Below are 22,231 nucleotides of genomic sequence, written 5' to 3'. Positions count from 1 at the left end.
CGCGCCTGGGTGGCTCAGTCCGTTAAGCGTCTGACTCTTGATTTCGGCTCAGGTCATGATCTCAGGGTCGTGGGATCGAGCCCTGTGTCGGGCTCCATGCTCAGTGGGGAGTCTACTTCTCTCTCTCTCCCTCTTCCGCCGTTCCTCCCCCAACTTGTGCACCCATGCGTGCTCTCTCTCTCCCCCTCTCTCTCTCTAAAATAATAAATAAATCTTTTAAAAAATTAAATCACTGGGGTGGGGTGGCTGGGTGGCTCAGTCAGTTAAGTGCCTGACTCTTGGTTTTGGCTCAGGTCATGATCTCATGGTCGTGAGATGGAGCCCCCCCGTTGGGCTCTGTGCTCAGTGCAGAGTCTGCTTGAGATTCTCTCTCAAATAAATAAATAAAATCTTTAAAAAAAATTAAATCACTGGGGATCACCTGGAAGCTAAAAGAAATGGTCAGAGAGGAAGGGAGAAGGGAGCCCAGCTCTGTTGGGTAATATATTTTAACCTCAGAAATGTAAGAAGAAAAACAGTGATAAAATTGTCCCCTATTATTATTGTCCGTGTCACCTATGAAGCTCCTTCCTGAGTTTTCATACCAACTACTGCTCACATCATCATTATGGAGCAAATTCACTGAAGAGCGCAATTCCGTCTTTTGAAACACAATGTATAGAGATGTTTAAAAACTATCCATGCACAGAATGAAAGGAGTGTGCAGTCCAAACGCATATCCAATATTGGGTGAAAAGCGACACTATTTCAGCTGAGGTCGGGGACGACGACGAAGCTAGCAGACAGGAAAACTTAGAGGTTATGTTGACTTGACCTTTTCATTAGTGACTGGGCCAAGTCTGGAAAGGAGACATGAAGGAAAGCAGAGAGAAGATTAAGGAGAATAATAGGATTTTTTTTTCAAATGGGAACTTATTTTGAATATTGCACATGCCCTATTTATAGCTAATAGATTTTGACATATCTGTGTTCAAGCCAGAGCTATTTCATTCCTCCCTCTGGGCCAAAGGGCAGTCTTCCCCTCAGGCTCTCCTCAAACACAAGGTTGATAATATTTCCGAGGACATCATAATGGACTGATTGATTCTAAAATAAGATCACAGTATACAGTCACTTAAAACTTATTGCTTAGAGGAACTTGGTAATTCACCTTCTAAATATCTGGTAAGGCTATATCTAACGGCTGAATTTCCTCATGATGCCTACATGTGAACCGATTTCTCTTTTGGCACTGTTTAATAGGCCTTGCTCTGAATCTTTGTGCTACCTTTGAATTTTTCAGTACAGTGGATGTACTTTTTTTTTGACATTAGACCCTTGCAATACTCCGCCGAGTCTCCCGTAAGTGTCACCTCAATGCATCTGTGGCTCAGCCAGTGAAAAGGTTCCATACAGACAGTCAAGAAATTCTTTGGTTATGATCTGAACACTCACCACAGTATAATAGTTCTTGGTAAGCGGAGTAGTTTCAAATCCTTTGACAGCCTTGGGGGAGAGAGGTCTCTCTGTGAAAAAGACATTTAAATTATGTTAATAACATCCAAGGCGAAGAGGAGCATTTTATAACGTAGGTCAAGTAACCTACTACAAATACTGTAAAATGGAAAGATCAGTGGAAATGTACAGTCCTCAATAAGTGAAACTATACTTTTACTAAACTCTAGATGGTCCAAGTTAGATCTTGTCCAGGCCCCCTCAATCTCTGAGGAGTTGACTCCGGGAAACAAACTGAGGGTTACAGAAGGGAGGTGGGTGGGGGGATGTGGTAACTGGGGGATGGGCATTAAGGAGGGCACATGGTGTGATGAGCACTGGGTGTTATACGCAACTAATGAATCACTGATTATATCAAAAACTAATGATGTACTACTATACATTGGCTAATTGAATTTAAATTAAAAAAAAAAAAAAAAGCCTAACTAATGAATGGCAGGGCCAGGGCAAGAACTTTTCTCCATTTGGGCGTGTTTAATTACTGCAGTCTGTCTCTCCACTCAACTTATTCAAAAACAGATAAGCAAAGCCAACGCTAACCAAATATATGTATTTGTAACTTGTAAGTTATTATACGAGTATAATATAATATAGAGAGTAGCGACCATCCTCTCTTGGGGCTCTCTACTGTGCCAAAAATAAAATAATTAAAATCTCTAACACACTGAAAACTAGCAGGAAATTCTTGTTTCTTTTATGTATCATTTTAATATCATAACATTCAGTGATAAAATGCTTTCTTTTACAAAGTTACTCTTACCTACCAAACTCATGACTAAGAGACATCCTAACACATTCTTTCTTTAAAAAAAAAAAAAATTTAAGATAAATACAAGATGGTGATCTTTTCTACCCTCATTTTCTCCTTTGCTTCATTTTGTTTTATATTCCATTTCTATCTTGCTATATTATATGCTGCTTTAAATTCTCTCTGAAGTACGGTGGAGTATATATAAATAACCAAATGATAAGATAGCATCACGCTTGATTTTTCCTTTAAAAAAATATTTTCTAGTTTTAAATCTACTACATTCCCACCCTAAAAAATGCAAATTTTAGAAAAGAAAAGAAAAACTGATGATTAGCCCATCACTCAGAGCTAACCATCATCAGAGTAACATTATAAAGCATGTCTTCCCATCCTTTTTATATATGTATTTGTGGACACACACACACACACAGGGATCTTTCTTACTTTGCTTACAGTTTTGTAATTCTCCTAACAACCTTTTTAAAAAAAATTTTTTTTATGTAATCTCTATTCCCAACGTGGGGTTCGAAGTCAAGATCCCAAGATCAAGAGTCGCACGTTCTACCAAATGAGCCAGCCAGGCGCTCCTCTGTAATTCTCCTATCACAACGTTATTTCATGAATTTTTTCTCATCTAACCTTGACTTTTAATTATTATTATATTAAAAATACCCTTTACGTGATGTAATGAGCACTGGGTATTATATAAGATGACCTCTACCTCTGAAACCAATAATACGTTATATGTTAATTAATGGAATTTAAATTTAAAAAAATCCTTTATATTTATTTGGCACTTCGTAGCTTTCAAGACATTTTATTTGATCCTCACAACAGCCCTGTCAGGCAGAGATGATCTCATTTTGCAGAAGAGGTCACTAAGGTCAGGGAAATGAAGTCAGTTGCCTAAGGGCACGTATCTGGGAAATGGCAGAGGCAAGGCTGAAGCCCAGGTGTGCCTTAAGAAGAGCCTGCACTCCTAACCCATATGATGTGCAGAGATAAAGCTACTGAAGGGCTCGGTTGATGGCATTGGCAGTGATCCCTACTGGAGATCAGAGGGGCCATCAGTTTGAGCTGGGATGGTCAGAGAAGACTTTGCTGGGCAGGGGGCACTTTAAAAAAAAAAAAAAAAGATTTTATTTATTTATTTAAGAGAGACAGAGCAAGCGAGAGAGAGCACGAGCAGTGGGAGTGGCAGAGGGAGAGGGACAAACAGACTCCCCGCTGAGCAGGGAGCCTGATGTGGGGCTTGATCCCAGGACCCCGGGATCATGACCTGAGCCGAAGGCAGACACTTAACCGTCTGAGCCACCCAGGTGCCCCATGGGGGCACTTGACCTAGTCCTGGAAGGTGGTGAGAATTCAAACCGGGAGAAAAAACAGTAGAGAGTTTTCCAGGTAGGGAAGATTCCAGAAGCACAGCTATAGAAATGGCAATGCTCAAGGAACGACTGTTCCTATGGCAGTGAATCGTCCAACTGGGCCGTACTGGGTAGAGTGAAAATAAGGCAAAAAAGGCAGCAATCTGGGCCAATTCTGTCACTTCCAAGTGATGACAAGTGGGGCATAGCCAGTTTCTGGGAGCTTTACGCTATTTCGAGATCCTAGATCGACCTGGTGGCTTCACGAGGCCTAACTGGGCAAAGCAGAGCCATGCAGAGGCACCTTGCCTATACTTGAGATTGTAAGGGGATGAGCCAGGACTTGAACCAGGTACTGTACTGCCAAGCGTGCTGTGCCTTCCAGTCTGCCACAGTGTTATACTCTTAGGCATATTCGAAAGTGGCCGCTGCTAAGTGCTTTTGAGTTTTTTTAATCAGGCACGTTTTCTACAGTGTAGCGATAATGGTTCTACTGAGAACTCAGAAATTTTGTGCAATGATGATGTAAACCAGTCTTGATAAAAATGGAACTTTCTAGCGATACCAGCAAGACGTGGTCACCTTTCAAAAGGCAGGCTGAAAGGGAGGGTAAACAGTAACGGAGAGCCTGCCAAGAAACGGAAGAGGGAAAGAAGGGCCACAGGAATGGTGATTGCAGTTGAAACAAAATGTTAACTATGTCAAGTAGAATGGAGACACATGAATCGAAAGGAAGGAAGTGGCCAGTCCGGAGATTCCTGGGTGGCCAAACATGATGCAAAGACACAGCTGGTGCTTTGGTAAGATCAATAAAATTGTCAAACCTCTAGCAAGACTGACAGAGGAAAAAAAAAAGAGAGAAGACACGAATTACCAATATCAGGAGTCAAACAGGGGCTATCACTTAACAGCCCCTGGAGATATCAAAAAGATGATAAAGCAATAGTCTGAGTAACTCTACACATATACATTTGATAATTAGATGTGAAATGAACCAACTGTCCAGAAAACAAGGACTATCACAACTTACCCAATAGGAAATGGACCTTATAACTATCAGGGAAACTGAATTTCTAAATTTAAAACTCGTGAAAAAGTAATCTCCAGGCCTGTATGGTTTCGCTGGAGAATGCTATCAAATGTTTCAGGAAGAGGCAATACCAATTCTTCACAATCTCTTAGAGAAAAATGAGAGGAGGGTTAACCTTCCAGCTCATTTCATGAAGTCACTATTACACCGATCCTGAAGCCAGACAGGGTCTAAAAGAAGAAAACTGCAGACCAACAGCCCTCATGAATACAGATGCAAAAAACCTTAACAAAATGTTAGCAAATAAAATTCAGCAATATTTTTAAAGCACTGTAGGCCATGGAATTCATCCCAGGGATGCAAGGTTGGTTAAATATTCAAAAATCAATGTGACCCACAATATTAATAGTCTAAAAAGAAACACCACACAGCAATATCAATCAATGCGGAAAAAGCACTTGACAAAATTCAGCCCTCTTCAAGGGGAAAAGACTCCCACCCTTCTCCAGCCCCCCCAAAACAGGAATGAAGCGGAACTCCTTCAACTCAATAAGGAACATCTACCCAAACCCTGCAGCTAGCGTTTACGGCAATGGTGCGAGACGGAAAGCTGAGCGTGCGCCCAGCTTTGGCAAAGCCTTGCGGCAAAGCGGTCCCTCTCATCACTCTTCTTCAATTCAGTCCAATCACTGACATCAATCAGCGTTAGTGAAGAATTCAAACGGGTTATGTGGCATAAGGGAACTCAAACAACAGCGGTACCACACAGACAGAGCCCTAAGAAACCCTCCTAATCCTGATGTAAAGATCTTTCCAATTAACCTCTGGTCCCTTCCCCTCCCAAAAATACATCTAATGACAACTAGTTTCTCTGGATAGGAAACATCCATGTGACATACCCAGGGGACTACAACAGGAAATCTAAATATAAAGCTCAATCCTAGTTTTGGTTTACGATCAGTAGGAAGAGCCATTTCTTAATCTGCCTTAATACAAATTTAATTAGAATGCTACCTAATCTCCTCATTTGATATCTGTATTTACCTGCTAATAAGAAGTTTTAGAAGAAGGATTTAATGACCCTTTCATTGAACCAGTGGCAGAAGACAGAATTTGCTTAAAATATCTGTTCCGATCATACTTGCTTCAATACTTCCTTGGCATGGAAATTTTGCCAGGAAAATTTTAACGCCAAGTCCTGACAGAACCCTTAGTTTTTCCCTAAGTAACAAAGACAAAAATGAAAAAGAGATATAATTTACCATGTTCCTGATGTATTGGCAGAAATTTCTCTAAGGTATAAATAACATTAATTTATAGGTCACCACTGATTTTTAAGTAAAGGACTGAAAATTGTATCAATGGCTAATTTTCTTTTTTTTTTTTAAAGATTTTATTTATTTATTTATTTGACAGAGAGAGACACAGCGAGAGAGGGAACACAAGCAGGGGGAGTGGGAGAGGGAGAAGCAGGCTTCCCGCGGAGCAGGGAGACTGACATGGGGCTCGATCCCAGGACCCCAGGATCATGACCTGAGCCGAAGGCGGACGCTTAACAACTGAGCCATCCAGGCGCCCCATCAATGGCTAATTTTCTTATTTATAATAAAAAAAATACTTTTGTTCAAATTAGGGTTTATTTTTCTCATGTAACAAGAAATCAAGAGGTACACAGCAGGACTGGGAACGATGGCTCCATAATGTCACCACTGTCTGGGTTCCATCATCCTTGGCGAGAGGCTTTTATTCTCATGGTCACAAAAACCTACTCTACCTTCAGCCTCAAGCTCATGTTGAAAGGACTTTTGTGTGTGTGCGCGCGCACACGTGTGCATACGTGCATATGTGTGTGTGAGAGAGAGAGATACTCAAATATTCTATTTCTGAACTTTCTACAGTAGTAGATTGGTGGTTCCACAAGTCCTCTGAAACCAGCCTCCTCCTGAACAGAGGGAAGAAGCTGCCCCCAGAGCTTTGGCCATAATTATCTTCTAGACAAAAGCTACAGTGGAATCTAAAACTTAAAATCCTACTCCCCAAGGGCATTTACCAGAGCACAAAGTGCTCTTGTCCATGACAGGCTCAAGGGAAGGAAACTGTGCACAGCACTCCCACAACACAGCAATCTGCAGGGCGAGGGTTTGCACGGGGCTAGGGTTGCTTGGTTTTGTTTTTAAGACAACACAAATGGGTAATGTCGGCCTGAATGAACGGTACCCAAAGCTACCATGAATGAGTTGGTCAGAATTACGGACTATTTGAGTGACCTCAGTGTTACATGTCTGATCCAATCGTAAGCAGACAGGGATCACAGGAGTCCTTTAGTTTGATGCCTGGTTCAACTTCTTGGATGACCCACGAGGCTGTATTGCCGTGAGGTTTAAAACTCGAAATGGACATGGGGCGCCTGGGTTGCTCAGTCGTTAAGCGTTTGCCTTCAGCTCAGGTCATGATCCTAGGGTCCTGGGATCAAGCCCTGCATCGGGCTCCCTGCTTGGCGGGAAGCCTGCTTCTCCCTCTCCCACTCCCCCCTGCTTGTGTTCCCTCTCTTGCTGTGTCTCTCTCTGTCAAATAAATAAATAAAATCTTGTAAAACTCGAAATGGACAGTGTCGTGTCCATGGAGAGATGCATTTCATCTATGAATCATTTAAAAAAAAAAACTCCTTAAAGACAAATCTCCTTTCCTCAGCTTATATATCAGTATGAGCTTCATGGAAAGAAATTTAAAAATTGACAGGTATTTTCTAAACCAAACACAAAACAGCACAGCATCGAACTTAAAATTCCCTCAGCAGCATCCTCGATCTTCCCAACAAGACATCTTCACTCCATCAAGCTGATCTCCTCTACCATCCCCCAAGCTCCCTCTGCTCAATGCTACCACAGATCCTCTGTGGTTTTTGTCCTGTCCCCACCAATCGCTATGAGTTGGATTGTTCTCTCCTCTCATCTGGGCCTATCCACAGCCTCCATGTCTTTGAGGGCTCAGCTCAAGCCCTACCTCCTCCCCAAAGCCTCTTCCCATCTCTCCACCCACAGCGCACTCCCTGTCCACTGATGATCTGCTATGGAGTTTACACATTATCATCATCTATCACTTTACACGGTCTGTTATTGGTTTCATCTCCAGCTGTTAGTTCTCCCCCGGACTCTAAATCCATAAGGACAACTACCTGCCGGAAATCTTCCGAACTATGATTCTCTGGCGCCTCTACTCCACATGTCCAAAGCAACTCTTCATCTTCAGTGCCGACCACCCACCCAACACACACACACACACACACACACACACCCTCTTCATCCTCTCTGTTAATGGAGTTCAGCACATATTAAACATTTCCTATATTTCCTGTGTCAAAACCACTGTGTTAGGCTCTCTGGAGACAGAAAGCTGACAAAGATGAGTAAGTCCCCATCGCCCTACGTGTCCAGTGAGTCAGGCATCCCTCTTTGGCTCACCATTCTCCACAGCACCCTGCATTTAACTCCATCACTGAGCTTATCCTACCACATTCTAAGAGATCTCCCCCCACTTGCTAGACTAAGAACACAAGGGCAAAGCTCATGTCTCGCTTTCTCTGCCTCACCAGTGCCCAGGACAGAGCCTGATAGCCCAGTCGTGGCAAAGAACCCTTTGCTGGCTGGCAAGGTGCATGACACCACATGCCCTTAAAGAGCTCACCCTCAGGCTGGACCCTTAGACTTGGAGTTATCCTCACCTCTTCCCTTTGGCTCATAACAAATCATCAGCGAATTTTCTCGATTGTATTTTAACAGTATCTACCGCACCCACCCACTTCTTCCGCTCCACTATCGCAAAAGTGGCTCGTACCACTATCTGGACTGCCTAGATCTGAGTAAGAGCCTCTACTGGCTTCCCCACACCCTCATTGCTTATCCCCACCACGTCTCGGCCACCCAGCCCCCACACCACTGCTAGAAAGAGCTTTTAGAACCACAAGTGATCCCCTGCTTGCCGTTGACACCCTTCTTCATGTGGCTCCAGCCAAGGTCCCACTCCTCTTGACTTGCCTTCCCCTCAACCCAAGTCACCCTACCACCCACTCCATGCCCTCCGACTTCCATTCTTTAACTTACTAACACCCTCCAACCTTCCACCTGCAGAAGCTTCTTTTCGTCCCTCAAGACCCAATTTAAGTGCTTCCCCCCGCCCCTAGGTTACTGTTAACAGAATCATTTCTTTACTGCTCCAACAGCATCTTATCTAGGCTTAGAGCTTTGCCTGTGTTACTTAGCTTATGCTACCCATTACAGTTGGTTATGTCCACACCTAGCTTGACCACTAGACTGTAAGGTCCTTGGAGGCAGGGTCCATGAGGGCAGACTATTATAGCCGCCCCCACCACTACTACCCAGTATCTAACTGACGCTCAGTGAACAAGCCGAACAGAACGTAATGACCTGCCCCACAGTATTTGTTCATTTTACAGAGATTTCCTGAGCCTAAACAAAACAGAAGAACATCTCTGCCCTCATGGCACGTACATTCTCATGGTAAGATACAGACAGTGAATGAAATAAATAAGCACATGTATACCACATTAGATGGAGAGAAGTAGTAAACAAACAAAAAACAGAGCGGGGAAGGGGGACGGGGCGATAGGCATAAGGTTCAGTTTTCTCGGGTGATCAAGAAGGCCCTACTGCGAGGCAGACAAGTAAGCAAAGACCTGAAGGAGGTGAGGGGCAGCAAGGGAGGCAGGTGCCCGTGTGGCTGAAGTAGAGTGAGGGGGAGAAAGGTCAGAGAGGAGGTCAGAGGGGCAACTGTGAAGCCCCCTGAAGATATGAGGCCCCCAGAAGCCAAATCGTGGGGGGCCTCATAGACTAGTGAGATGACCTTGGCTTTTACTCTTTTTGAGATGGGGAGCCATTACCCAAGTTCCATTTTGAAAGAATCACTCTGGCTACTGAGTTTAAATTAGGTTTCATTTAACTAGCAGGCTTCCTGGCCCCAGCTGTCCAGGCCCATCCTTGACGGGCGGGTAAGATGCTTCTAATGGTTACCTAGGTGCTCAAATCAGAGCCAGAGCTTGCCAGGTGAGTCCTTCACTGAGTTCCAAACCAAAGAGAGTATAGGAGAAACTTGAAGGGAAGGGTCCAAAGCTCAGGACCAACAGCGCAGGGCAGTCCCCAATGCGGCAGGCAGACTGCAGTACGAGGCATCTCAGTGAGGGACAGGACAATGAGGACGTGCTGTCTGTCCACTTCCCGAGGCCTCTCAACAATGCTTGGGGGTCCCAGGCAAGGCGGCAAGTGCTGTGGCCTTTAATTTGGCAGATGAAGACACTGAATCAAGGAACAAAGCTAGTGTGAATCTGGAAAGTTAGAGAGCCTGACCACCAGCTCAAAGTAATTGAAAGATGTAGCAGGGGTAAAAATCAGCTGTGAGAATCATCAAAACCAAGGAAATTCCAAGCAAGGCCTGTGAAAATATTTCAGGGCTCAACAGAAACGTCGGGATTCCCAATAATGAAAAATGCTAAGGGGCGCCTGGCTGGCTCAGTCGCTAGAGCGTGCGACTCCTGATCTCGGGGTTGGGAGTTCAAGCCCCACATTGGGTGTAGAGTTATGTAAAAATAGAATCTTAAAAAAATGCTGAGAAGTCTACACATACACACATAATTATAAATCCGTTAGCAAACATTTATTCCATTAAAGGAGATGCCCCCTCCCCACCCCCACTGCCCTTAAATGAACACACAACCCAGAAAGTGTGCAGATTAAACTTTCTCTTAAATGCTTTAGGGAAAAAAAGCTCCTAACAGTGGTTATCTGGGGGAGGGTGCAAAGGAGAGAGGAATTCGTATTATCTACATTACACATCTCTGTAATGTTTTAATTCATTTACAGTGAGCCTATAATTATATTAGTTAATAGTATTAATTTTTAGGCATTAAGAAAACAATAAAGACATCTACAAAAGGAAGAAAATGCACTGAGGAGCTAACTGCTTCTCAGTAGGAATAGTACATATTTTGGGGAACTGAAGAGATACAATAATGGGAATAACTGAACACTATGTTATGCGTATTGTGACATAGCTTTATACATCAGGGCTCTTTGGTAATATAGACAGGGCCTACTTTCTTAAATAAGAAAAGGCAAGGAAGTTACCTAAGAAAGTTCTAGAAAGACTACTGAAGAATTATTAGATTTCATTCTCTGGATATTATTATGAAAGAGGATAAGTAGTTAGCAGTATGCAACGAGTTAAGGACAATCTTCAGAATCAAAACGGCCAGACAGCTTGCAGTCCTACGGTTGTTATTTCTCGAACACATCTCTGAGGCATTTAGACTTAGGTCTGCTTAAAGGGCTTAGGGCTAAAAAAAGGAAGTTAGCACATGGCCTCTCTTATTATTGTTTTCTATCATGGTGAGTCCTGGAGCAGCAGGAAGGACTATGCACTGTAGTCCATGGGCTAGAATTAGTAGATAGAACGGGACATAGTTAAGGTGGAACAGTTGTCTGAGCTTTGAATTCTTTGGCTTTTTTAGGCTTTTGCTGCCTTGATGTAATCTAAATACAACTTTGTTTCAAAATATCTAATCACAGATTTTTCCCCCCAGTTCTCTTCTACCCTTATTGTTGGCATGCATGCGCAAATACAAAGAGTTTCTGGGAACCAATTAAAACTATAAGATTCGCAGCAGGAATACAAGAAAGTACAAGAGTCACGTTCAAAAAGGCTTTTAAAAGATCCACTTACCACTGGATTTAATTTCTCGGACATAATTACTAGGGAACCAGCCTGTTCTGCCATTTAATGTGCCTTCCCACCAGCCTCCTTCTTCCACTCTGGTGACATAAATGATGTCCCCTTTACAAACCGACAGTTCATCTTCGTTAGTCTGCTTAAAGTTGAATCTTGCCTTTACTATCAACTGATGGCTTCCATTTTCTGTCATCTCCTAGAGAAACGAAAGCCAGATTAAGCAGCCCTCTAAATGGAGTAGGGGCAGAAATTAAATGAATTGAGGCAAATAAAGTGGGGTGAGCAAGGATGAAACCCCAGGTCTACCTCAGTCTTGAGTTGTTAGCTGAGGAGTGGGACTGGGGGGTGGGGGGAGGTTAAGAAGCTGCTCGGAAGCGCATGCAACCTTTTGCATTTCTGAGAATGTGTGTTTTGAAGGGGGTCGTAGCTTTCATTTCCCTCTCCCTCACCAATGACCTGAAGATACTTGTTTAAATGAGCCGGGAAACAGAGTAGAATGATAAACCATTCCACCCTGCCTCTACCCAACACACAGACACGGTCTTACATAATTACACGGCCAAGATTAGGTACGAATCCACCCATAACATCTGCCTCCCACCTCCCGATTGCTAAGAATATCTTAAATTGGCTAAGATTTAGTCATACGCAAACATCAAATACCCCATTGTTACCTGAGTCGGGATTTGTTAACCTGTCATGGGCCCCTCTGAGAAGCTGATGAGCACAAGGGATCTTTGCTCAAAACACAGCCCCAGAAGTTCACATGCAGGAGATTTTGCATCCAATCTGAGAGGGTCCCAGGGCTGTGGAACTGTAGTGTTCATCAGCTCCTCAGAGGGATCGTGATCTCAAAAGGTTAAGCACTTTGGAAGTAGTTAAAGTGCCTTGGAAGTAAGAGCTCCTGATGGCTTGGAGCAAGTGGGTGGCTTTTGACAAGGAATGAAGTCTCTAGCGAGCAGAAGACAGGCAGTTCCTCCCAAAGAAAAGCTCCCGTCAAGACCAAATGCAAAGATAATGGGGCTACAGCCAATGCGGGAGCTCCTCACAGGCTCCCTAGGAATGCAAAGAGAAAAATAAAATGGCGATCACGATGATGAGAGCAAGTAATAGGTATTGATTGCCTCTGCCGTGCCAGGCCCAATCTCATTCCCCTAAGAAACGACAGCAAACTGCCATCCGGAAGTAGTTACCATGACTTCCATTTGCACAGCCTCCTCCGCCACACGACTCACTCGGTTCGTGGAAGGGAAAGAACTCTGGGGCTTCAACCCCGGGTCTCTGACCCTGTGGCCCACAGGCCTGAACTGGCACTGGGTTTCAGAGTAGTTTTGGGGGCGACGCCCCCAACACACAGGCCGGCTATCTCATCACAGATGCAGAAGAAACTGGGACTGGGGGCGGGGGGGGGGGGGGGGGGGGGGAGGTCTCATTTGACGGATTCCAGAACAGGCAAGGGGAACTGGGTTCTATACTTACCGCCGCCTTTGACTGCCTCTGCAGGCCTGGGGCTGTGCTAACAACTGTTGTCTGCGGGTTTGTCTGAGAACTGTTAGCAGCACTAAGAGAAGAGGAACGTCCACATGGTCTTTCTGAGAGCTGATCTGTGAAAAGAGGAAAAGGCAAGATAAAGGGAACCGCTCATGTCAGAAACACAGCTACAACATCACATCATCTTTCATGGGACATTATCAAAGGCCCCCGGGGCCGTCCTCCTCACTGTTACCATTAGGAACGGGCCCAAGTGTATTTCATTCCGCCCCACCCCCACCCCCTCCAGTTTGGTGGCCAACTTCCTTCTGCGGAGCCTTACTGGCCATTGCTGTCCAGTAGAATGAAAAACAGCGACAAAGCCACATTTTCGCTTAACCCATTTCCCTACCACTCTCCCCTCTTGAACCAGTCGCAACAGCACGCCCTGTTAGCCAAGGCAGAACTATATTGGGTACCAAACAGCTGTTTGTGGCTCTTATTACTTTGAAATATTTCAAACTTCTCTCTTTGTGTTTTGGCCCTTAACTGGGTGGTTCTGTCTTCCTCATAGGCAGCAGTACGTGTGGTGTCTGTAATGCAAACTCTCCCCCGGAGCCTGGGGGTGGGGGGTTGGGGGGGGAGGAGAAGGCGAATCGGAGAGAGAATGTGTGTCTGGGAGAGATGCAATCTTGCTACCAGGATTCTTCTTCTAAAAAATCAAACTCAAGAATCTTCTCTTCCTTGAAACCTTGTGAAATTCGATCAGACCAGCGCTGAGCTGGATGTTTTCCGTATGCTGACAGTGTGCTAAAGAGAGGAGCTGGCTTCTTGACAAATTCAAATGAGGGTTCTTTTCCTCTCCATTTATTTTTAAAAGACATAAACTGCAAAACTCTAAAGCCCAAACATTCCCTAGGCGACAAGCTCAGTATCCAAGTAATTTCCTTGGTGCTGTGGGTTTTAACTTTCACCTCCTTGTATTTTATAAATATCTGTGGCAAGGGAAGAGACTGTAAAACTTGCTAGCAGAGTTTGGCAAAGGAACGTATAATTTGTATGGCATGATGTTAGAATTATACGATCCTCCCTGCCCAACACTGGGTAGTTGTCATGTGTGGTAAATATAGTTACTTGAATTAGCTGTACTTTCTGCTGTACGCCTTGCAATAGCTCAAAAGCATTTTTTTTTCCCAAATAGCAAAAGAACAACTCTAGAGAAGTATTTTTACACTTATTGCTATTATATACAGCCTTTTGACTAAAACTATAATTACTTGATAGCTTCCTAGATGTTCCATTCTATTTGGCAATTGACTATATTGTCTGCTCTTGTTTGCTAATTGTTTCACGTGGGTAAGTTGAGTCTCCCTGAACAGACAGTCTGTTCTCAAGGGCTGGGACCATATCTCACACTTCCTTTGTGGCACCTGGCAGTGCTGGGCACACAGCCTATTGACTCTCCAACGGTATGAACAGCAAGAGTCATGCTCGGGCGTAAGGGTCCTGGGGTCAATCCGATGGGGGCTGGATCCCAGCTCTGCCACTTTCCAGCTGGGCAACTGTGGGCCTGACTTCCCTTATCTGTAACATGGACCTAATAATAATACCTACCCCCAGAGTCCTTTCAAAGATGAGACCACCGATGGTTCTTAGAATTGATTAGACCCATGGTGAGGGCTCGACGCATTTTAACTCGGGTTATTTCCACCCAGCTGTAGGTAAGATGCTGTGTCACAGAAGGAGTGAAGTTATACTCCAAGGTATCAGCGTTTTCTTCACATTCATTAGGATTTATATTCAATATCTCCAATGTGGTGGCTATTAAGCATTTAAATAAAAAAAATACTCTTCACTCACTATGAACCTGAGGTTTCATTTCCAGAGCGAGGTTACTGACAACTTCCTTTACATGGACGGATACACACAAAAATCTATGAGAAAAACACATCTGTAGGGGGGGACAAGGAAGTAACAGCTATCTTCTGTAAAGTTTATGAAAAAGAGAACTGGTCTTTTCCTTTTCATTTTCTGTCTTGTTACACTCCGTTGCTTATTCCGTAGCTTCGAACGAAATAGTTTCTTGGTTCTTATCATTATATGAAGGGCATTACAGTAACATCTGTGAGAGGCATGTTAAAATCCTCAAGTATGAACAACTAAAGCATGTGACACCCACTGGGATTTATTTTCGAGGAGAGGAGCAATCTGCCCCATTCGAACAGTCCTGGCCACAGCTGGCTCCTAGGGGAATGAGAAGCCCGTGGGTCCAAACATGTCACGCACCACTCATAAATCACAAACCCTGCTTACCTTCTGTTGCTTTGTTGACAGCTAAAAGAGTGCTCAGAACCTTGGAGAAGTTGACCCCTGAATACAGGTCATCAGGATCAAATACCTATGAGAAAGGAAACTGAAACTGTCAGACACTGTAAGGATTCAACTCAGCAAACCAAACTATCAAACGGCCACTTCCTCCGGCTCTCAGGAGACAAAAATGTACAAGCCGAGACCCAAACCTCTGTATACCTTCGGGAGAAGTGAAAGCAGCAGCTGAGCCACCCAATGACATGTGGCAGGCCATCGGTGAGTCAGAGTGAAGCGGTGATGGGAAATGACAGCCAAGCTGAGAAGCCACGCGCTCGCCTGACCTGAGCATGTCAACACTCAGCCCGGTTCCAGGAAACCCGAATGCATGGGTTCCAGTTCATGCCCGTCACCTACACAACGTCCTTACGGTCCACCAAGAAGGTGCTGGAGCCTTTCTGAGATGTTTCCAAGTGCGCAGTTCAATCACCAGGTTCAGTAGGGCCACCGTCCACACTGCCTTGTCCTCTGCTCCCTGTCCTCCCCGCTGCCACCCACTGGGTCCCAACGGCCTGGAATCCTAACTCTATGCCGCCCAAACTTTTCCAAGGCCTGCCTTTGGCTCCCAACCTCGGTTCCTGGTTTCTGCTGCTTGACCTTGCCCCTCTCAGCTCGTCTTCATGGATTTGAACCTGTGCCGGCTCTTCCTGGCCTCAGGTGACTTTTCCAGATGGGACCTCTGGCCTTCCGAACACTGCTCAACCATCAGCAACAAATCATGAAATAAATACATTTCACTTTGCCTTCATTCTGATATGCCACTGTCCCTAGGGAAGACACCAGTCAGCTGTTGTTTTAAATACAAATTAATTGTTGATTTACAAATGTATTCCACGTATGAAAATGTATGGACAGTTCTTCTAGTCTCCTATATGTGTATTTGAAACTAGAAGTATCCTCAAACATAGGCACAATCTATGAGTTTGCCAGCCAACAATGTAGATACACTTATCTATAAGAAACCCATGTTCTGGATGGAAATGCACCTTCTAAAAACATTTCTTCCCAGGAGGTCTAGAAGTTTGAATCTTCTTTTCCCAGATGCAGTGATAGGAGTAAAATGTACCTTTTCATGTGGGACAAGACTGGTAATGGGCTTTCCCATTAGATAGAGCCAGCCATGTCATTCCTAATCTGCGTGTTTTCTGGGAGCCACGTCAAGGCAAAATTTTCTCTTCTTTGTGTACATATTCTTCAAGACCTAAACTCTGTCTCTAGAATGAAAATACACAGTAGCCATTTTTTTTTCAAATTGGGAGGGGGCATCAATATAGATAATATAGATATATAGATACAATATAGATATATAGATCAATATAGATAATATATGCAAATGTGAGCCTATAGAAGTCTGCCTATTCTGGGATTCACGACTGTACTATTCGTTTAATCAATGAATGTTTTGCATTCAAACAATATGACTGAAGAACCCAGTCACAACTAAAAATGACACACTGGGGCGCCTGGGTGGCTCAGTCGGTTAGGCTGCCGCCTCTTGATTTTGGCTCAGGTCATGATCTCAGGATCAGGACTGAGCCCTGCCTCAGGCTCTGCGCTCAGCGGGGAGTCTGCTTCAGGATTCTCTCTCTCCCTCTGCCCCTCCCCCCAGTCACATGCACGCACTCGTGCTCTCTCTCTAAAATAAATAAATCTTTGAAAAAATAAAAATAAAAATGACACACTAATCTCCTTTTAGTAAAGGGGTAATCCCAATATTACTAAAGAGCCAAACGACACTACAGTCCAAATATGTTTCTGAATGCTGCAATATAAAATTCAAAGTTGTCCAAGAATAAATGCGTAGGCATTCTGCTTTAGTTTGCCAAAGTCTGGGTGAACAAGATACAACAGACCCTGGAGAGAGAACCTAGTATCCCAGAGGATTCCAGATTCACTGAACCTCCCTTAGAGCACATCAGTGGGAAAGTGTTAACGACATGTATGCCAAAATGGTAACAAAGCAAAAAATTCAGTCGTTTTTAGCCCATAATTCCTAACGGGAGCGTGAATATGTGTGTGCGTGTGGATGTGTGTGTGTTGGGTAGGTGTGGTGGAGATGGGGAGAGCCTGAAATAAGAAGCAGAAGGAAATGTTAGCAGAATGAGGCAGGAGAGCAAAAACGGTGATAAAAAAACCTCTCCCCTTCTTTTTCTGTTGCTCCTTATCCAGGTTAACTGACTGCCCAGACGTGGCAACACTGGCGTTATTCACTTATATGGGCACTTGGCTGAAATTAAGACAAATAACCTGATCAGAAAATGAAACGTGCATCATCAGCAAGAGTCACTGCAAATGCTTGAGGGGAGCTGCCTGGACTATACAGAGTTTCCTTTTTAGAAAAGCCCGATACACTAGAGTTTGCCCACGGACACTGTTTTTCTCACTGCAAGCCTATTCTGTAGCACTAGGAGCTACACAGGAAAGAGCTGGAAGAGGCCTCTAGGGAGGAGTGGAGGAAGCAAAGCCTAAGAGTTATGATTTCAGAGCGGTGGAAAGATTAAATATAACCAGGAACACTGTCCACAGCACCACACCCTTCCAAACCCCAAACTGCATGCTAGTAAACATTCCACTCTGGACTCTGCCTCCATGCACGGAGACCGGTCCCCTGCTAAAACGGAAACATTTGGAGGGAGCACAACACGTTCAGCTGTTAACAGTCTTTTAGACCTTCATGGAAATGAGAGGCACGAGACCAAGTTTAGAGATGATGGTGTGAAAAACCTAAAGGCACTGGTGCCCAGCTGGGAAAAAGCAGAATTGTCCAACGTGGAGGGGGTATGGGGAGAACAAGGAGAAGTAGGCTGCGGGACAGGCCATTTGCCTCGGACTAATCCCGACCATTTATACATACAAAATGGAGAAGCAATTCCCCTTTTCTATCTGCAAAGCACTGGGGCTTGTGAAAGGAAATGCAGATTTGCATATTTACGATGCCTGTGCTTTTCCAACATGAAGCCGTGATGATACTCATCTTCTGCTACTCTGTGCAAGCCTCACTAGCCTGTTTAGTATGGCATGAAGCTGAGTCCCAGATGAGTGGAACTTTCTCTCTACCACTTGGGTCCAGAAATTAGCTGGTTTGTTTCCAGTTGGATCTGCCAAGGTCAGATGAACAGCAGGATTCCCTCCCTCCATTGACCACAAACAACCGTGATGCAGACAAGAAAGAAAGGATTGCTTCTCAGACTATTGCTAGATGCTTTCAAGGTCGCTCCTGCAATGGGATGAGGCAAGGTTCAAGGATAACAGCAACAACAAACATTTACTCTACTCTGGGTAAGCGACAGGAGGGACAGAGATGAAACTTCATGAAAGATGGTTTTTTTTGTTTGTTTGTTTGTTTGTTTTTTTAAGTACTCTTGACCCTTGAACAATACGGGTTTGAACTGTGCAGGTCCACTGACACACGGATTTTTTTCAATAAATACAGTACAGTACCGTACATGTATTTTTCTCTTCCTTATGAGTTCTTAATAACATGTTCTTTTCTCTAGCTTACTTTATTGTAAGAATGCCGTATATAATACATATAACATGCAAAATACATGTTAATTGACTACTGATGTCATCAGTGAGGCTTCTGGTCAATTTACATAAGGCTACCTAAGGTCCAATTCTACATTAGCAGCTGAACTCAGACAAGACATTTTATTTTGTTTAAAGATTTTATTTGGGGCACCTGGGTGGCTCAGTCGGTTAAGCGTCTGCCTTTGGCTCAGGTCATGATCCCAGGGTCCTGGGATTGAGCCCCGCATCGGGCTCCCTGTTCAGTGGGGAGTCTGCTTCTCCCTCTACACCTCCCCCTGCTCATGCTCTCTCTCTCTCTCTCTCTTTCTCTCCCCCCCACAAATAAAATCTTTAAAAAAATAAAATTTTAAAAAACATTTTATTTATTTATTTGAGAGCGAGAGAGAAAGTGTGTGCATGGGGGGGAGGGGCAAAGGAAGAGGGAGAGAGAATCTCCGGTAGACTCCTTGCTGAGTGCGGAGCCCAATGCGGGGCTCAATCTCACAACCCTGAGATCAGGACCCGAGCCGAAACCAAGAGTCGGATGCTTAACCGACCCCACTACCCAGGCCCCCCACAAGACATTTAATCTTTAAATGTTTCTGCACATTTTAACATTTTGGATATCCACAATGACAGCAAAACTTCTTTTCCATCCACTAAACACCAGGTGTTAATTCGGAACGGTTGGGGATCTGGCAGTATAAGTTTATATTTTCATGGCTTTACATATAGACCCTTTTGGAGTAGTTTTCAGTTTCAATATGTAGGCTATTTTATGACATTTTCCCTAAACTGACCAACACAAGGAAGCACATGAGAGGAAAATCTCCACCCCCCCCTGCTCCATTCCCTCACTAATCTTACAGGGACAGGGTCCTGATTTCCTGAGCCCCTGCTATGCGCTGACACCATGATTGCAGATTATATATATATATATATATATATATATATATATATATATATATACACATCTCCATTCATTGCACGTGATTCTCCCAGCAAGCCTGTAATGTAGGTACAATTATTTCCCCCATTCTACAGATGAGCAAACTGCACTCCGAGTGGTTAACTCACAAGGCAAGAGATCCAAGAAAGTGCTCTGAGGGGCAGTTTAGCCCTGTCTGCATACTTTCCACTGTCATGAGGCATTCGAAAGAAGAAAAAGAGATCTGCGCCTTTATGCACAAAAAGCAGTCCCTTGCCGCTGTCACTATGATCCGCGTCTATACCATCTGCAGCAAGTCTGTTACAACCTCTAAGATGACTAATTCCACTAATCGTGGCAAAGAGAAAACCTCCCATATGACAAGCCTGTCTCCAAGGGGCCGTGCCTGATTCCGGCGCTGGCCTTCTCATTTCAAGCCCTGACCAGACCCAGAAGGCACCTGCTCCTGCTTGCGGGAAGTGGGGGAGGGCTGCACCGAGTTACCCCTATTCTATTCGTTCATCTGGTTCCACCTTGCGAGCCGCCGTCCATGTTTGTGAGGTGTCGGCTGGGCGGGGGTCCAGCCCGTGGTTACAGGGCCACGCTAAACCATCCCCTGGCACCTTGCTCTAACCATCTGAGATAACCAGTGACAGCCCTGGCCACATCCTTGTTCAGAGAAGCCACACCGCATACTCGTTCGGAACAGGGGACCGTCTCTAAAGTCATGGGGCTTTGGTACCATTCAATCGACTTCCAATTAAAGTTAATTGAGGGTTTGGGGTGATCACAAGAGGCTCCGTCACTCAACTGTTAAAACCTCATCAGCTGAAAAGCAAGGGATTCAGCGGAACCACATGGACATAGCTTCTGTTTCGGGCCCTTTAAAAAAAAAAAAGATTCCAAATATTTTAAGAACATTCCATGTCTCCCTTGTTCCTGCTGAATAAAATCTCAAATTAACTTAGCCCATCTTGAATCGCATTCTCCAATTCTCACAGCTGAGCATGCTGCCTCTGTTAACCCCTGAACTTTGGAGGAAATGTCATTACAGAATGCACCAGAGCAAGCAAATCGGAGCTGCTTAGTCATATTTCGCTGGGTGGCACTGCTCCTGGCTTTGTGAGCACAACAGGGATGCTGTCACATAGCTCCCCCTGAAAGCAGTCACAACGTCAGCAACAAATAATGCTCTTAGCTCAGAAATGGCACTCAATGAGCCACTGGTACTCCCCTTCCTAGAATACGGTGGATGGCTTTTGTATTGTGCCTGGTTTTCAATAATAACTTCCTATTTGATAGGGAGCAAACTTAAAGAGAGCAAATCCTGCTCTCCGCTCCTCTCTTGTTTCCTTCCTTCTCTCCATTTCAGCCATTCAGAGCGGCAACAACATCAGTGTCGGCAAAGAGCTCCGGCGTGAGGGTCAGGAGACCTTGATTCCAACCCTAACCACGTTCACAAAGTCACCGCATCAACCAAGTGGCCAATTTGCTAATTTCTGCTCAAAGAAATAGACCATTAAGAAGATTGGATAGTCCCATTTTATGGCCAGCATATCACTCTCTCCCAAGAGAGAAATCTGCATGGTAAGCCAAACCAGAATTAGAAACTTGTTGGATAGTATATAATCAAAGCAAAGGGAGTCGGGAGTATCACAAGCTAATGTAATTACTACCTGTTTATAAATGCACTTCTTCAAAATGTCATTTTAAAGATGACCTACTGGGGCGCCTGGGTGGCTCTGTCGGTTGAGCGTCCGACTCTTGATTTTGGCTCAGGGCATGATCTCAGGGTTGTGAGATGGAGCCCCTCGTTGGGCTCTCTCTCTGCGCTGGGCGTGAGAGTCTCTTTCTCTCACTCTTTGGCCCCTCCCCCATCTTCCCTCTCTAAAAAAATTAAAATTAATTAATTAATGGCCTATTTATATAGTGTCATTTTACGTAAGTAATGTGTGCTTCTGGATTGCCTGGACCTTATAGAATCCAGAGCCAGGAAGTTCAGCTCCGTAGAGCTCCTATGACCGGAGCGAAGATCTGAGTGGAACCCCTCATCGCTCACACCTCATTGCAACATCACCAAATCCTCTTCCTGATGGCCACTTCAGAATCACCAACACCTTATGGCCTCCATTCTTCCTTGTTAGCACTCCTTTAGGGGAAAAAACACTTTCTCCACAACAGGGAGTTCTCTTCAATTGAGTATTTTTTTAAAGATTTTATTTATTTATTTGAGAGAGAGGGAGCGCACGTGTGCACAAGAGAGCACAAGCGTGGAGAGCCAGGACCCTGGGATCACCACCTGAGCGGAAGGCAGATGCTTAACTGACTGAGCCACCCAGGCGCCCCTCTTCAATTGAGTATTAAGTGTTCAGGAAAGAGCGGAATGAACAAGGAATGACAGAGGTATCTTGGCCAGGACGGCCACAGGATTAAAAAGAGAAAAAGACAGAATAACCGGCTTTGGATAATTTCACCAAGAAGAGAGTAGGCATGAAGGGAAGAAAAAGATGAAATCTCTCTTGTTAATAGGGCTTGCCAAGCCCAGGACAGGAAGCAGGGCACCTAGGACCAGGCGCTGC

General features: G+C 44.4%; 1 protein-coding gene across 6 annotated transcripts in view; it reads right to left on the bottom strand.

Annotated features, from left to right (window-relative positions):
- ARHGEF6 (Rac/Cdc42 guanine nucleotide exchange factor 6) overlaps window positions 1–22,231 on the bottom strand; it is a 114,818-nt gene that overhangs the window by 52,598 nt on the left and 39,989 nt on the right. For 5 of the 6 annotated variants that reach the window (XM_032428218.1, XM_032428220.1, XM_032428217.1 and 2 more), the window contains 4 exons: window positions 15,161–15,245; window positions 12,857–12,981; window positions 11,372–11,573; window positions 1,435–1,505 (listed from right to left, as the gene is read on the bottom strand). In XM_032428218.1, the coding sequence (XP_032284109.1) occupies window positions 1,435–1,505; window positions 11,372–11,573; window positions 12,857–12,981; window positions 15,161–15,245 (483 nt within the window). Of the gene's footprint in view, window positions 1–1,434; window positions 1,506–11,371; window positions 11,574–12,856; window positions 12,982–14,461; window positions 14,642–15,160; window positions 15,246–22,231 lie in introns of those variants that run through there. The other variant, XM_032428221.1, reaches the window with a different exon arrangement.

The sequence above is a fragment of the Phoca vitulina genome, unplaced genomic scaffold (assembly GCF_004348235.1).
Source record: "Phoca vitulina isolate PV1807 unplaced genomic scaffold, GSC_HSeal_1.0 scaffold39, whole genome shotgun sequence".
Taxonomy (NCBI): domain Eukaryota; kingdom Metazoa; phylum Chordata; class Mammalia; order Carnivora; family Phocidae; genus Phoca; species Phoca vitulina.
Note: the sequence above shows the minus strand (reverse complement) of the source record. Positions and strands in the feature narration are given on the sequence as shown.